Source organism: Papio anubis, chromosome 11, assembly GCF_008728515.1.
Source record: "Papio anubis isolate 15944 chromosome 11, Panubis1.0, whole genome shotgun sequence".
NCBI lineage: Eukaryota > Metazoa > Chordata > Mammalia > Primates > Cercopithecidae > Papio > Papio anubis.
The window spans coordinates 93,203,948-93,220,676 of record NC_044986.1 but is presented as its reverse complement, the minus strand read 5'-3'; the positions used below and the strand labels follow the sequence as shown (position 1 = coordinate 93,220,676).

The window sequence follows — 16,729 nt, the reverse complement described above, 5'->3', positions numbered from 1 at the left end:
CCAAGTGCCCTTTCCTGTAATTCAACCACAGTATTTGCTCCAGGCTGGGATCTGGAAACCAAGAATATACTCAGTCGGGATTAAAAAAAGATTTACAAAAACAATTTTACTAAGGGACTATGAAACTATAGTGTTAAAAATAGAGTGCCATTTTTTTGGCCACGGTGTTCATACCTGCCTGATTCCAAACAAGGTTTTAGAAAGGCAATGTTTAGCTGGTAATGGGGACCAGATGTTACCATTTGGAGGAAAACATAATTAACTTGAATACTGTAAGGAGAGCAGAACCGTCACCAGATTAATGCCCTTTTTCTCAAGCAGACTCAGCTGGGGCATAGTTTCTGTATTCACAGACTTAGTGATGTCCTGCCCCCATTTAGCTAACATATCCATGGTGCAAAGTGAGACTTATTCCTTCCATATGGCTGCCTCATTAAAACAAAACAAAACAAAAAAAAATGAAGAGGCAACTTGATTTACCTTTGACTGAAAACTATTTGACTCACTTTTAACAATAATTTGGAGAAAAATTACATTAACAATTAATTCAAGGTTTGAATGAGATGATAGTGTTTAACTCTGTCCCTTCATAACAGGCTGGTACAGGTCAGCCTGGTACAGGTCAAACCCTTTGGAAATAGTGTTGCAAGATTTAGCAAACAAACAACAAAGCAAGAAACAAGATGCCCAGTGAAATTAGAATTCAGAGAAATAATGAATGATTTTTTAGTATACGTATGTCTCAAATATTGCATGGGACATACTTATTCTGAAAAATTATGTCATGTTTGTCGGCATCAAATTTAACTGGACATTTTGTATTTCACTTGGCAACCTTGTTGGGAAAGCTTAAGACCACTTCATTATGGAAGGGAGAAATTAGTTTTGTAATGGAGGATTGAGGTGGTTATTTTCGGTGATATTATTTTACAGTAAATCTCTGTACTCAGCTTTAATGGAAAAACTGAGGTATACTGATAAATCAAATATCCAGTCAACCAATTTCCAAATAATGAGAAAGTAATAACTGCATTCGATGGGAGACCCTGAATGAGCATAATTTAATCTTTCCTTGATGACTCAGAAAGTACCTCTGGATATTATGGTGTCTGAGATCATCATTGTGAATTCTGATTGACTTAGGAGCACATGAATATGTGTTGAAGTGCCGGGTAACAGACTTCTGGTTAATAACAGAAGACAGCAGAGTTCACAGTGTGTTAAGCAGGCATCGTCCAATGTGATTTTCATCAATTTCCACCTCTGCCAAAATGATGAAGCCTACTTTGTCAAAATAATGAAAATGCCTTTCATCAATCACCTATAAAGCAGGACGGTTTGTTCCAATCTTATTTTCTTTATATCTCTATATGGTGACAAACTGAAGTTTCCAGGATTACTATATTTCCTTGTTCTTTTTTTTTTTTTTTTTTTTTTAGATGGAGTCTTACTCTGTTGCCCAGGCTGGAGTGCAGTGGCCAGTGGCATGATCTCGGCTCACTGCAAGCTCCGCCTCCTGGGTTCACACCATTCTCCTGCCTCATCCTCCTAAGTAGCTGAGACTGCAGGTGCCTGCCACCGGGCCTGGCTAATTTTTTATATTTTTAGTAGAGATGGGATTTCACTGTGTTAGCCAGGATGGTCTCGATCTCTTGACCTCGTGATCCGCCCACCTCGGCCTCCCAAAGTGCCGGCGTGAGCCACAGCGCCCAGCCCAGGATTACTATATTTCTAAAAAATAATTTCTGAATCAAAAAATTAGGGTAAAACTTGGGGCTCTAGTGGCTTTGGAAGCCAAGTGATGTGTTCAAGCAGTAACTTTTGATTAGGTAGGCTTAAACAAAATCCAGATTGAATTATGACTACTCGACAGGGTGAAACTTTGAGGTCCGGCCATTTGTTTCTCAGAAGGTTTGGATAGAACTGCACTTCATTCATTCAAAAGTAACCACCAAACATTTGTTATGTTCCAGGCATACAGGACACAACAGAAAATGAGGCAAACAGGTCCCCTGCTCTCCTGGACCATCTAGTCCAGCAGGGATACTGTAGTCCTCCTTTCATTAATCTCCACTCAAGGGGACCGTAGCCTCAAGAAAATGAAGATTATCTGCTTCTGATAATCAAGAAGAAAAAGTTGAAATTACTGTCTTATTAGAAGCTCTGCTTGCCGGGGCATATGCTAGGTTCAATGTATTGAGTGCCGTGTACTATTTTAATCTAACGGGTACCATTTAGTGAGCACTTACTTTAAGCCAGGCGTGTTCCAAATTTTCTTTCATTTACTCCTCATTATAGTTGCATTAAGGTGAATCTCACAGACCAGAAAATGGAGATCAGAGTGAGTCTCAGTGTCTTACCCATGGTCGGTCACACATACACTAAGTGGACAGTCCATAGTCAAGCCTGGACATGTCTGCCTACCTTCTGTCCATGTGACTATCATTGCAATGTGTTAGCCTCTCCAAAAACCTGCCTGTAGCAATTATTTGGAGACTAGGGCCCTTTTACTAGAGAGAAACTATTTAAAAGTATAGTGGAGACTATGATTAAGAGACTAGCACTAGGAACTGAAAGGAAGCACCTTATTTGAAAAATGGCTACTTAATTATGTATGAAAATATTAGGATATGCTATTTTAGACATCTAAATTTACATAACTAGATCATTTAACTATTTTTAAAAATTGAACAAATTATTTACTTTCTTTGCTCACATTCCTAGAATTACCTCTCAGGGAAATCCTTGTGAAAATTAAAAAGGACAATTTAGGTATTAAAAAAAATTCTATTCAACTAAAAGGATATGACATAAATCTCTAAGAGCCTGGAGATTCAGAGTTTTGGCTAACATGTTTGGAGTCTTTATGAAGTTTACCTCATTTTTTAAAATACAATGACATGAGATAAGGTTGAAGAAATGGGCCAGAAAATTCCACCCAAACCTCAAATAGCCTTATTTCTACAAATTTATGAATAACAGCACAAATTTGTCATGCTCTGAAAATGACCTAGAACTTTCTGTCATCTAACTGCTGATCGAAAATAAAGCCAAGGTTATATCTAACTTTTCAATGTCCTTTCTTCTTTCAAACCCCTCTCCACTCAATTCCTGCCTCTAAGGCCTTGAACTTTCTAAGTCTTAGGTCCTAAAATAATAAACAAGTCTGTCTACGGGGTGGAAATAAATTTTTTATTAAAAAATCCGATGTTGGTTTTTACTTTCCAAACTTAACTCTACTATCAACAAGTGTAGTTTTTCCTGTTCATTAGCTCTTCTCAAAATTGCTTGTAATTTCATGGAACATTGCCAAAGTGATTTTTTTTTCCTTCCAAAGTCAGTATTCTTCTCGTCTAAAAATAATTAAACTAAAAAGGATAAAAATGGAATAAAAAATTAAATACCCTAAATACATATATAACATAATATTAAAAGGTAGTTCAAAGACTTTTAGACATTGTTTGCTTTTAATTACTTTTTAGTGAGTGGGTCAACTGATTCTGCCTTTGAACTTTCAAGTTTACCATGAAGATCACATTGTACTGGTATTTTTTGGTGCCGGTGGTTGTTTCAATGAAAGTTTGGCAATGTATTTACTAAAATGGAAAGGAATTCTAATATGACTGCTATATACTGCAGAATATAACATAGTCATGCAAGAAAATAAATGGACAGGCAGAGCGCGGTGGCTCATGCCTATAATCCCAGCACTTTGGGGGGCTGAGGCAGGTGGATCACCTGAGGTCAGGAGTTCAAGACCAGCCTGGCCAACATGATGAAACCCCGTCTCTACTAAAAATACAAAAATTAGCCAGGTGTGGTGGTGTGAACCTGTAGTAGTACCAGCTACTATAGTAGTACCAGGAAGCTGAAGCAGGAGAATTCCTGGAACCTGGGAGGTGGAGGGTGCCGTGAGCCAAGATCACATCACTGCACTCCAGCTTGGGTGACAGAGTGAGACTTGGTCTCAAAAAACTAAATAAAATAAATAAATAAATAAATAAATAAATAAATAAATAAACAAATAGACATAGCTGGCCAGGAGCAATAGCTCACACCTGTAATCCCAGCACTTTGGGAGGCCGAGGTGGGATGATAGCTTGAGCCCAGGAATTTGAGACAAGCCCAAGCAACATAGGGGTTACAATTAGTTGTCTATACTGGTGCCCTCATGTTCTCCCATATGTATTTAAGAGGCTGAGGTAGGACCATCGCTTGAACCTGGAAGGTTGAGGGTGCAGTGAGCTATGATCATGCCACTGCACTGCAGCCTGAATGACAGAGTAAGACCCTATTTCAAAATAAAGAAACAAAGAAATAAATAAAACTGCTGGAGAATGTTTCATGCAACAGTTAGTTACTATAAATCTACTAAGTAGTAGTCAGTATCCAGGAAGCAGAGATGAAAGGCATGATACTAGCCTTCACGCAGCTTACAGTCTAGTGGAAAAGGTACCAGTAAACAAATACCTACCACATGCTAGGCTGTGCTATGTGCTTTATATCCATTATCTAATGATAATGCATCAAAGCATCATCACAACTAGGCTGTATGATGTAAATAATTATGACTATTTCCCAGGTGAGATAACTAAGGCTTTGAAAGGTAAGTATATTGACCAAAACAATCTGCTAGTGAGTAGTAAGGCAGAAATTGAACTTGGATTTGTCTAAATCCAAAGTAGATGCTTTTATTATCAAATAAAAATTATTGCATTTACAAATTTATTCACCCTGTATTTAAAGGTTTGCATAAATCAAAACAAGACAATCTTCGACTTGGAAGATTCAGTCTTCAATCTTCCACAGCTTACCTGTTATCTTGCAACCATATACTTCAAATCTCATAGATATGCCAGTTTCCCAAGTTGCAGGCTTGATTCGGACAAATCGAGTTATCAGTGGCTTGGGGAATACTGCAACCACAACATCTGTGGGGTTAGTGTTTCCCTGAAAGAGCTGTATGGGGGGAAAAAGTGCCTTTCTTTAGCAGAGGTTTTGAATTTAAATCCAAAAGTGTGTTTTCACAAGTGGTTGTAAAAAGTATTTACAATTTCAGCATTGTCGATCAAGGATGAGACGGCGTTAATAACCTGCCATGTTAATTTTTTCAATTAGCAATCAGAATGATGTCTAATATAGAATACTGTCCTAATCATCGATTCAATTTTCTGAGAGGCTAGAGCCTTTAAAAGCACTAATTACATGGATAATATTGATTAAAGAATGCATGCCATTATCTAAAAAGTGTGAAACTATTAACTTTACCAGAGGACCAAAATAATACTGTAGACGTGTCATGGAAACTCACTGTTTGACTTTCCCAAGAACCCCCAGAAGGGATGCTTTTTGGTTTCAGTGTAGGGTCTGGCTTTTTGAAATTCTAGGTTGTGTTTGCAGCTACAGTACTAGGTCAAACAGTGTTCTCCCCTTTGACTTCATTCCTTGACAGAAGATCTTGTCTCCCACACTAATGCGTGACTTTAATCCTTTTTGATTATTGGTAAAATTATGTTTTAGTGGTCAAAGTCAAAACTGAGTTATAAATTATTTTTATCTAAAAATCAGCTTTTCCAGGGCTTGTGCTTCAAGATTGATTGACTGATTCATTCATTCATTGATTTGAGGCGCAGTCTTGCTCTGTCAGCCAGGCTGGAGTGCAGTGGTGCAATCTCGGCTCACTGCAGCCTCCGCCTCCCAGGTTCAAGCAATTCTCCTGCCTCAGGCCTCCTGAGTAGCTGGGATTACAGGCACCTGCCACCACGCCTGGCTAATTTTTGTATCTTTCAGTACAGATGGGGTTTCACTATGTTTGTTGGCCAGGCTGGTCTTGAATTTCTTACCTCAAGTCATCCGCCTGCCTCCATCTCCCAAAGTGCTGGGATTCTGCTTCTAGTTTTAAATCAAGTCATTTTATTCTAAGAAAGATGAGGCATGTGACTGCAAATGTAATGCATGCCAGGCACCAATGGATGTTTCCCACAAGGACTAGTGGGGGCCACTCTGCCTGGGTAGGGGAGCTGCAGTAGCTCCAGTAAGATCTCTGAGGACTGGAGACTTTGCCATCACAGAATACTCTGCCTACCCTTTCCCGGATTTTACTTCAGCCGTGGAGTGGTGACGTTTCTCAGTTAGTTTCGGGCCTCGTGCATTCAGCACCATGTTTCTCTGCACAGCTGGGTCAGACCCCTCCTCTTAGGCTGCATAACTGGAGCATCATGGGGCTCACCCGAGGTGTGCAGCTTCCTCCCCACCTTTCCAGGTGAGGACATGAAGGAGGTCTATGGTTTCCCAAGTCCTGCTCTTCCTCCTGGGAGAAAGGGCTTGTGAAAGTCAGGCTGGTGGTCAAATGCTTTACAGAGTTGGTTGTGGCTGGGTGTGGTGGCTCATGCCTGTAATTCCAGAACTTTAGGAGGCCGAGGCAGGAGGACTGCTTGAGACTAGGAGTTTGAGACCAGCCTGGGCAACATAGTGAGACTCCAACTCTCCAAAAAAAAAAAAAAAAAAAGCCAGGCATTGTGGTAGTACATACCTGTGGTCCTAGCTACTTAGGAGATTTAGCTGGGAGGATGGCTTGAGCCCAGGAGTTTAAGGCTGCAGTGAGCTATGATTTCACCACTGCACTCCAGCATGGGTGACAGAGCAAGACCCTGTCTCTATTTTTGTTTAAAAAAGTCAGGTTTTAGCCTGATCTCTCTCGAGAGACTACCTGATATCCTAATTTATCCCAGTCTGTGATGGCCTTTTGATTTCTGCCCTACACCAGCATCTCCCCCTGGAAATCAATCTGTGTGGGAGCATTTTTGTGTGACAAAGAGTAACGGGTAGCTGCCAGGGAAGGAGGGCCCCCAGCGATGGTGCTCTCCTTATGGGGGCACCGAGTCCATGTCCGAGAGAGACCAGAAGTCTGGCAGGAGAGCTGTGTGTTCTGGTGCAGGCAGAAGGGAGGTGCATTTTGCTCCCACTCAGGGAGTTTTAAGTTTGCTGAAAATCATGTATTACACACATTCTCTCCAACATGAAGAGGGTTGCTGCAGTTGGTATTGGTCGAAAGCTGCACTCCTGGAGCAAAGTGGGAATGAGGGTAGAGGGGAGTGGCTGAAAGCCCCTAAAATACAGAGAAAGGTGGGGTGGGCAGCAAACATGAGACTCTAGGTGGATGTTCTAATTTCATTTGGATTCAGCTAAAGTGCTCAGAATAGATGCCAAGCCTTCCTCTCTGCCGACTCCTTCCTTATCCCCTCTGCCTGTGCCCCTGAAGCCCTTCTGTGTGCCAGGGAGTTCCCAGGGCAAGCTGCGTGCACTGTCAGACACCCCTGGAATCTGTGGGTGCTCTCTGACAGCCCCCCTCTTCTGGGCCATGCAAACAACCAGTGGACAACAGCTGAAGAAAAAGTGTTGCTGAAATAGCCCTTATGGTTTTTTTCCTTAACAAAAAATGGTCATGTTGCTATTTCCTTTCATTCCTCTCATCTGCTTGCATTCCAGTATAAAGATAATGAAACACCAATTAAGTTTTTCACTTAACATTATTTTAGACCTTTCACCTTATGGTTCTATTTTGTTCTTTTTTTTTTCTCTTCAACCTTTAAGTTTCAGGGTACCTGTGTGGGATGTATAGGTTTGTTACACAGGTAAATGTGTGCCAAGGTGGTTTGCTGCACAGATCAGCCCATCACCTAGGTATTAAGCCCAGCATCCATTAACTATTTTTCCTGATGCTCTCACTCCTCCCAAATACCCCGCTACCGACAGGTCCCAGTGTGTGTTGTTCCCCCCAATGCGTCCATGTGTTCTCATCATTCAGCTCCCACTTATAAGTAAGAATATGCGGTGTTTGGTTTTCTATTCCTGAAGTAGCGCTTATTTTAAAAAGAAATGGCCTGAAAGTCTAAGATCAGCTCTCCCGGCTCTCTCTGGGTTCTTTGGCTGGTAGGTGCCTCATTAGAGTTAGTGATTTTTTATTTCCTTGAACCTAAAGTATGTCTTTGGAAATTTATTCCCAAACAAGAATCAGTCATGAAACTTGGGGTCAAAATTTACTCGCTTCATCTCCATGAGCATTGACTGGGAAGGTTCTTCTTCTCTAGACAAACTGGTTGTATGTCCTCCGGGGCTCGACAATGGCCTTGAACTTGCCTGCCCATAGCATTTTCCTCCTACAGAGCAGCTGTCTATCTGTAACTGTTTCCATCTTGCCTGCCCTGTCCGAGAGTGGGGGTTTCACTGCTAATCAAAGGGAATTAATAGGTTTTCTCACTTCACACCCAGGAAGCTTTTCTCAGTTCCAGATCCACAAGGAGAAAATCAAGTACACCAATGCTCAAAAGAGAGACAAGGACAGGTTAATTGGCCTCTCCCCAAGCCCATCACTGCAAGCTACCTGGATCTTTGCTCCTATCCTCATCAATTTCCTGTGTTTTGCTCGGCCTCCAGGGCAAGCTTTTAATTTTTGGGAGACGGTGAGTATGAATTCTCCAAAATCTTTTGATTAGAAAATCAGAGCAAGTGTAACTTCAAATAAACAGGCAGACTAAGAAAAACATCTCAGTTCCAAATAAGCTAGGGCAGAGTGCCCAGGCACACAGTGTGGTCTGTGCTGCCTTCTTGGTTGAAAGTAGTACAGAGGTAGTGTGTTATTTGTGTGATCTGAGGGAACACAATGAAATACCTTTGGTTCCACGCGTTCTTACAAGAAGCAGTCAAATGTACTTGTAAATTAGTTTGTGAACCACAGGAGATAGATGAAAAGATGTTTACTAAAACCAGCCCATTACAGACAGAAAGAATCTATGAAAGAGAATGAAGAAATAGAGGGGGAAAAACAACAAAATCCCAAATTCCTAAGATTCTAAGAGGACAGTGTTTATCCCACGCAGAATCTGTGTCCCTGTGGGAGGCTTACAGCAATTCCTGAGTCTGACACTTAATTTGGCCAGTATTGACTTTTCTTGGAAACATTCATATAATTTCCTCCTGGCTTCTGGATCTGGGAACATGAGACACCTTGGTCAGATTTAAACCTCTAATTGCACTTTTCATTTCAAATCAATTCAAAAACAAACCAGGCCAGACAGAAAGCTACTAAACAAACAAGTAAAAATTGATCATCCATTTAAAAGACTGCATTGGTTGCCGTGGTGGCAGCCTAACTTACAACAGGTTTGTTTCCTTCTTTTATGGTGATCCAGTCTTCCCCGTTGGAGCTAACGTCAATTTTGTAAGTCTTGACATAATATTTCTTCTTGGTTTCTTTTGAAATGGCGCCCTGTGTCCCGACAGCCGTAACGAAGCGTAGAAGGCCCAAGTCCACCTGCAAGACAAGTACAAGCATGGTCAGTGCACCATCCCTGCAGCACTGTAACCCAAAGCATCTTTTCTGGTGCGCTCCATGTTGTGGCTTTCATCCACCTGGGATCAACAGGGCCTAATTCCATCAGGTGTCCATCGCCCCTGACTCCTCCCTTCCATTCCTTGTAAAGAAAGGCAAAGTCATGATCAATGTAAACCAAAAATATAATTCTAAGCCCCCTGACCATCTGAATGGACACCTTGTCCCAGCAAGGGCATTCCAAAGCTAACCTGAAAAACTAGTTCAGGCCATGACAGGACAGTGTGGGGGTCAGACAAGCCTCATTATTATACCCTCATCTCTGTTGGAATTAATGATAGAACAGACTCTTTAAGTCTGATAAGAAACATCTGCAATGTATTCTCTCTGAAGCCTGCTACCTGGAGTCTTTACCTGTACGTTATCTTAACCCAGACATTCCTAAGTCTTTAGACAGTAACTTAACTCTTCCAACCAATTGCCAATCAGAAAATCTTTGAATCCACCGACGACTTGGGAGCCCCTGTTTTCAGATGTCCCACCTTTCTGGACCAAACCAATGTGCATCTTCTATGTATCTGATTGATGTCTCACGCCCCCCTAAAATATATAAAACCAAGCTGTACCCAGACCACCTTGGGTCATGTCCTCAGGACCTCCTGAGATTCTGTGTCACAAGCCACTGCTTACTCATATTTGTCTCAGAATAAATCTATTCAAGTATTTTACAGTTTGACTCTTTTTCTTTTTTAAGGGGGTATCTGAACCATTTTTATTTAACAGAAATAACAAACAAACATATATTAAACTTCAGAGTTTGACTCTTTTTGTTGACAAAAGACAGCATGGCCCTAAGTTGGTTCCCATTGTTAGGAGGAAATCCAGGAAAAGATCTTTCTCACTGTTGTAACCAGGATTGCTTGAATCCCGGGGGAAAAGAGAAAACTGGATTCAATATCATGTCATTATATTTTCTAAGAGATTAAACATACTTTCCAAACTGCACATTCATATGTGTCATCTTGCAAAGAGAAAATCAAGACAAACAAGATAAACTCACACAATGGATAATGGAGAGGCCTGGACTTGAATTCCTGTCTAACATAATCCCGTTTCCCCTCTGTCTTTGGCATCCTACCTCCTTCCACATTAAATGCAGACTGAAACGATACTGACTTGAAAGCTCTAAGGGTGTTGTGGTTTGGGAGAGGGGCCATAGATTTATAACTTGGGATGGAATAAAGAGGAAGAGGGTAAAGATTTCTGTTTCAGCTTTAGATTTCTTCCCTCCCCACATCTTCCTGTGGCCTCTCTCCTTGCAGCTCACTTTGAGAGGCAGGTGGATTCCAAGTCATCATGTAGGGGAGACTGGTATCCCCAGGAAACAACTGCTTGGGCTTGCAACTTTCTCCTGGTAAGTTTCCAGTGGGAAAGCTCCTCAACATGACAGCCTCGCCTTCATCTCTCACTAGCCTATCTCATATCCTGAGGGGTCGGGCTCTTGGAGGGCATCCGAGTAGAGGGTGACTGAAAACCTAGAGGGTCACAGACCTCGAGGGTCTGTGGTTTCATCCCGGGGCCCTGTGATGTGAGTGGTAAGGAACTGATTTAAGCAGCAAGCACTCCATGTTCCAGGCTCTGCCATCATCTTTAGGCTTCTGGGCCCTCATTTGTGAAATGAAGGAGTGGGATTGGATAACTTGGAAGACCCTTTTCCACTCTGACTTCCTAAAATTCCTTCTTTCATATGTGTTAGATGTTTCCAGTAGAGTGGGGTAGGTTTTTTTTTTTTTCTTTAACTCTCCTTATTACCAGCGTTAATAACTAAGAATCATCTTGAAAGAAAACTCATTACTATTTTCTATATAATAGTGATTTTTCAATTTATTTTAATACATCTGATTATTCCTATAAAATTATTTGCTCCATCAATTGTGTGCCCAGCTTTATACAGAAGCTTAAAAAAAGCCCACAAATATATGGCAAATATTTTTTTAAAGGACACAGAAAATAGTTACACGTTACAACTATTAGCATTGACAAGATATTGCAACAGTACCTTGATCATTAGGAGGTTGAGGCGGGTGGATCACTTGAAGTCAGGAGTTCAAGACCAGCCTGGCCAACATAGTGAAACTCCGTCTCTACTAAAAATACAAAAATGAGCCCAGCATAATGACACATGCCTGTAATCCCAGCTACTCGGGAGGCTGAGGCGGTAGAATCTCTTGAACCCGGGAGGCAGAGGTTGCAGTGAGCTGAGATCTCGCCACTGCACTCCAGCCTGGGTGACAGAGAGAAACTCTCACTCAAAAAATAAAATAAAAATAAAACAAAACAAATAAAAAAAGCCCAACCCCTCTCCCAACTTTTGAATCTTGCTTTCCAGTTGCCATATTACAACTCAGTTTTCAGAATATAATATTTCAATTAATTCTCCGTGCCCATAGGCCACGATCACTTAAAGAATTTCCATTTTATGCGTAGCCTGCCTCAGGGAGGCATTTTGTCTTTCATGAATTGCTTTTTTCCTGAAGGCACTTGGAGTAGTTAAATCATGTTGTCTACATCCAGGAAAAACAGCACATGGAAGCCAATTTGAAGTTATAGAATTCAACAGTAGTAGATTTCATCTGGAAAGGATGGGGCTACCATTCAACACAAAATAATCTTTATTTCATTTCCCTAGTTTTAAAGATATAAACTCTAGGCTTTGTGTGCTTTCACCAGATTTAAGAGAAAAAGGAACAAGAATTCAATAGAATTTAATATTTTAGAATAATAACAGATTTTATAATTTTAATTTAACAAATAAATATTTTACCAGCATATTCTTATCAAGTGCCTATACTTGTTTACCAAAATTTGCATTTGTTTTTCAAAAGTGAACCATGGTACTTTGATGAATGTTTTAAACTTCCTATCTCCCTCATGTACATATTTCAAAAAGGGGAGGTGATTGATGGTTGTCAGATTTAGCAAATAAAAGTATAAAACACCAGTTAAATTTGAATGTCAGGCAAAACCAATTTTTTTTTTTTTTAGTATAAGTATGTCCCATGCAATATTTGGGCTATACTTACACTAACAACTAATTCATTGCTTACATAAAATTCAAATTTAAATGGATTTTCTGTATCGATGTTATCTGACAACCCTAAATCTCACTATGCTCCAGACAAATAGGTGATTTTAAGTTGCTGCAGAAACTCTCTGATTTCACAATGCTGCAATCTAAAAGTTAATGGGTACTCTAAAAATGGTTGCTCTGAACAATTTTCACTGTTTTCAAATGCTCTCAGAACACTTAGTGCTTTTCCGACTGTCCATTAAAGTCATGCCCAATGCCACAGCTACTTTCAAGCTGAAGGGTCCTTAAAATCTTGAAGTCCAAGGGAGCATGAAGCAGAGCTATTTAAATAAACTTTTCCTGTCAAACTTACAGATGGCTCTTTAGTTTGGAAATGATTAAATTCCCAAGAGTGTGTATTTAGCTTGGGCTGATTTGAAATAACCCTAGAACTACATTCCCTGTTTGTCCTTTTTCTACTTTTTAAAATTTGGTTTTTGGAGTTAGATTTAATTACTAAGTATGAAAGAAGTTAACTGGTGATCAAACAGAAGATTCCTAGGTATTAAGAACAGCTGACATCAGAGGAAGGAGCAATTGACTGGAATTAACTAGCATCCAACACAGGAAAACGTCCAAGGCCGAAGATACAAAGGTCCCCAAAGCATATGCATGAATCACTCATTAAAAAAGAAAGATATTTTCTTTTCTCAACAGCAATGAAATGCATTGGCAACCTCCTCTTGTAATTGCATAGTTTCCTGCTGTGCTTTAAAACTCTACAGATTCTCTTATTTACCACACGGGGATTCTTGAAATTTCATTTCATTTTTCTCCCTAAGATTATTGCCCGTGGGTTTAGTAAGGATAGATGACAACCTCACAAAGTGATTAAGATTGGGGCTTGAACCACTGCAATTAAAACCGGATAGTACCCAGAACTCTAACAACATAACAGCCTCTCCAGCACCGTGCAACCCTCACTGCTAAGACCGGGGAAATTCTTTCCACGAGTCCTTTCTCTTAATGCCTTAGTGGAATTCTCTAACAGGGATCTGCCCTCCACTCTCAAGTGCCTGAGAGAGTTTGAGGGGAGACAAAGTCCTGCCTCATAAGCACCACTGCTCACACTGCTGGTGTCTGTGTCAGGAGACCTAGAAAGACTTCATGCCTTGGTGTTCATATCTGAAGAGTTCTGGAAGACACCACCCCCAAAATTTGCCACTTCAGCATGAAGATTATTTTGAGTTGAAGGCAATCAAGAATCAACAGATGCAAGAATTCTGTGCCTTCCCCTTCTCTGCCTAAAACAGGGCATACATTTCCCTTAGGGAAGGTGGCGTAAATTTTCCCCCTCTCCTCTACCAGGATGAAGACAGCAACATTTATCAGTGGAGACAGAGATAAAATTTGCATAAACAAATCTTACTAAAATAACTCTTATTTTCCATTAGTTTCCTACATATATATGTGTGTGTGCGTGTGTGTGTATATATATGTATCTCCTAGTCACGTTCCTACAACTTATCCACCCTAGAAGCCCAAACCCTCTTTCTTTTCTCAAGTCACTTATCCACGACTTATCACACATTGCTAAAATGGTGTATAAGCATCTGAATCTATTTCTTTGAGTTTTTCATTTCTTTTCTGTAAGGCTTCTGTGCATGTAAAATTTAAAGTATTAATGCCTTTTTTCCTGTTAATCTGTCTTTTGTCAGTTTAATTTGCAGGCCTCAGTTGCAGCACCTAAAAGAGGAGACGAAAAGTTTTCTCCTTCCCTTACAAGCCTTTCTCACTGGTGTAGCTGTCTCTGCTAGTCATGGCACTGGCTTCAATCTACCTTGTTGGCCTCTCCTGCTACACCTCTCTCTCTCCAAAACTGTACCACCCAGCCATATTATAATATTTGTTGCTTGTAACAGAATATAAGCCTTTTCTATCTGCATGTGTTGACATAAAAAGTTCCTTTGCCCCAAAACAACCTCTGTCTGTTTTTTGACTGGAAATGACTTTTTCCTCTTTTTGGCCTAGTAGGCTAAATCCCTTCATAGCTCATGTCTCCATCACTGAATTCATCATTCTGTTTTTTGCTGTACCTCCTTCTAGATTGCTGTGTGGATTTCCTTTGAAAAGCATCTATTTTTCCATGCAGAAAAGTGATAAATGCCTACTGAAAATTCATAAAATGCAGTAAAGATGATAGAAGAAAATTAAATCTCCCTAAGACCATCATTAGGAAATAATTACCAATCATAACCTTTCAGAGTTTCTTTTCCCATGCAAACTACATGTGAATATTTGTGTGCATGTTTTTACTTCGAAAAATAAGGTCATAGTACCTCTATGCTGGCTTTATAACGGAGTTCTATAGATGTTCTATAAATGTTCTAGTGCCACTACTATTTTTTCTACATCATAATTTTTAGTGGCTGTGAATATTTAGGTATTGGATCTGACTCAACTGGATTGATGTTATTCGGTGAGCACTTAATAGTGCTTATCTGCTAAGTTCTGTATTAAGTTATTAGGATATAAAGAGCAGTAAGAGTGTGCAAAACACAAACCCATGATTACCGTACAGACATGTATACATGCAGCATCAAGGAAAAGGTAAACAATTTAACAGAGAACTGGAGGTAGGGGGGATTGGAGATTTTCATAGCCGACTTCTATGCTCAAGATGGCTATGGAGGGATACACAGTAGGAGCTTGTGAGTGGACACAAAGGGAAAGACTGTTCCAGGGATGAGAAGCAGCAGAAATGGCAGAGATAAGCAGGAAGAAATAAGTGAATGAAATCATAGACACTAAACAACCTATTATGTTTCCCTCACCACTACTGATGTTATTTGTCAAAAAATGTATTGCTCTCTAAAGAATATGAGCTCTGGTTGTTTTGAAGTTGAAATGATAAGTAGTCATAAAACCCACTCCAAATCAAACACTACGCATCATCTTTGGTGGCTTAGCTTTTTGAATCATGCTAAGTTCTCATCAACGTCACATGCTAATAGGCAAGACTGGAGACTCAGGACAAGCAGCTGGAAAGACAAAAACACAACCCAGAGTACTTCTGCACAATGCCGCCCCTCTATGTTTTGGAGAGTTCATCGTCTTAAACAATACTTCCTTTCTTTCCATAAAAATTCAGACATACAATAACCATAATTAAGTAACCTGCTTTCCCTCAACCCAATCAGCTCCGCTCTAATCACCATTTTCTTATTTTGAAAGAATATCATTATTTCACAGCTGCTTTATTTTTAATTAGAAGATGGATGTGATTTCACATCTGAGTTGGATATACTTCTGTTTGACATTAAGGGTGATGGTGAGGGGGTGTGATGATGGCAGTGGGCAGGGATGGAATGGAACATCAAATGCATTCACTGAAATTGTTGAACGTTTCCCTCTGTGTGTGTGACAAACATAAACATCTGGTACTTATCGATGGCATGTAGACTATTTTACAGAACTTTATCAAACTCCTTTTGAGTTCTAGTGGCCGCTGTCTTTTTCTTTTCATTTCTTTCTTTCTTTCTCTCTTTTTTTTTTTTTTTGGAGACAAGAGTCTCACTCTGTCGCCTGGCTGGAGTGCAATGGCAAGATCTCAGCTAACTGCAACCTCCACCTCCCGGGTTCAAGCGATTCTCCTGCCTCAGCCTCCAGAGTAGTTGGGATTGTAGGCCCCCACCATCGTGCCCATCTAATTTCTGTTTTTTTTTTTTTTTTTAGGAGAGACAGGGTTTCACCACGTTGGCCAGGTTGGTCTTGAACTCCTGACCTCAAGTGATCCGCCTGCCTTGGCCTCCCAAAGTGCTGGGATTACAGGCATGAGCCACTGCGCCCAGCTGGTGGCCACTTTCTAAGTTACAATACATAGTGCCGTAGGCAGAAGTGACCCAACACAATACCCTGTTTCCAATATGGGTATGAAATTCTAACACTGGTGGTGGAAAGTCTACCCACATCTTACACTGTGCTCCATTCACAGTGAGAAGACCTTGTTAGCAGATACAGAAGAGGAAATCCCAAGCCTTTCCTTTTGGGTGGGGAGAAATGTGTGACTAGAAGAAAACAGGTTTCCTCACCACTTCTAGGGGTGAAGGGGTGATGTTGTAGCAGTTCCTGGGTGGTGAACCCCCACCTCCCCACGGCATTGGGTTCTACCATGCTCCCAACTTACTCTTTGTTGTAAGATATCTACAGGAACCATCCACATGCACCATATGGCCATGGTATTGTCTTAATAATGACAGGAAACACATTCCCCAGACAAAGAGAAGCAAGGAGAAGCACACATTTTACCAGGAATCACTTGAGGACAA

General features: G+C 40.5%; 1 protein-coding gene across 6 annotated transcripts in view; it reads right to left on the bottom strand.

Moving 5' to 3' along the window:
* Positions 1-16,729, bottom strand: part of NRP1 (neuropilin 1) — a 149,916-nt gene that overhangs the window by 32,312 nt on the left and 100,875 nt on the right. For all 6 annotated transcript variants that reach the window (XM_031652402.1, XM_031652401.1, XM_031652403.1 and 3 more), the window contains 2 exons: positions 9,158-9,313; positions 4,815-4,959 (listed from right to left, as the gene is read on the bottom strand). In XM_031652402.1, the coding sequence (XP_031508262.1) occupies positions 4,815-4,959; positions 9,158-9,313 (301 nt within the window). The remainder of the gene's footprint in view (positions 1-4,814; positions 4,960-9,157; positions 9,314-16,729) is intronic.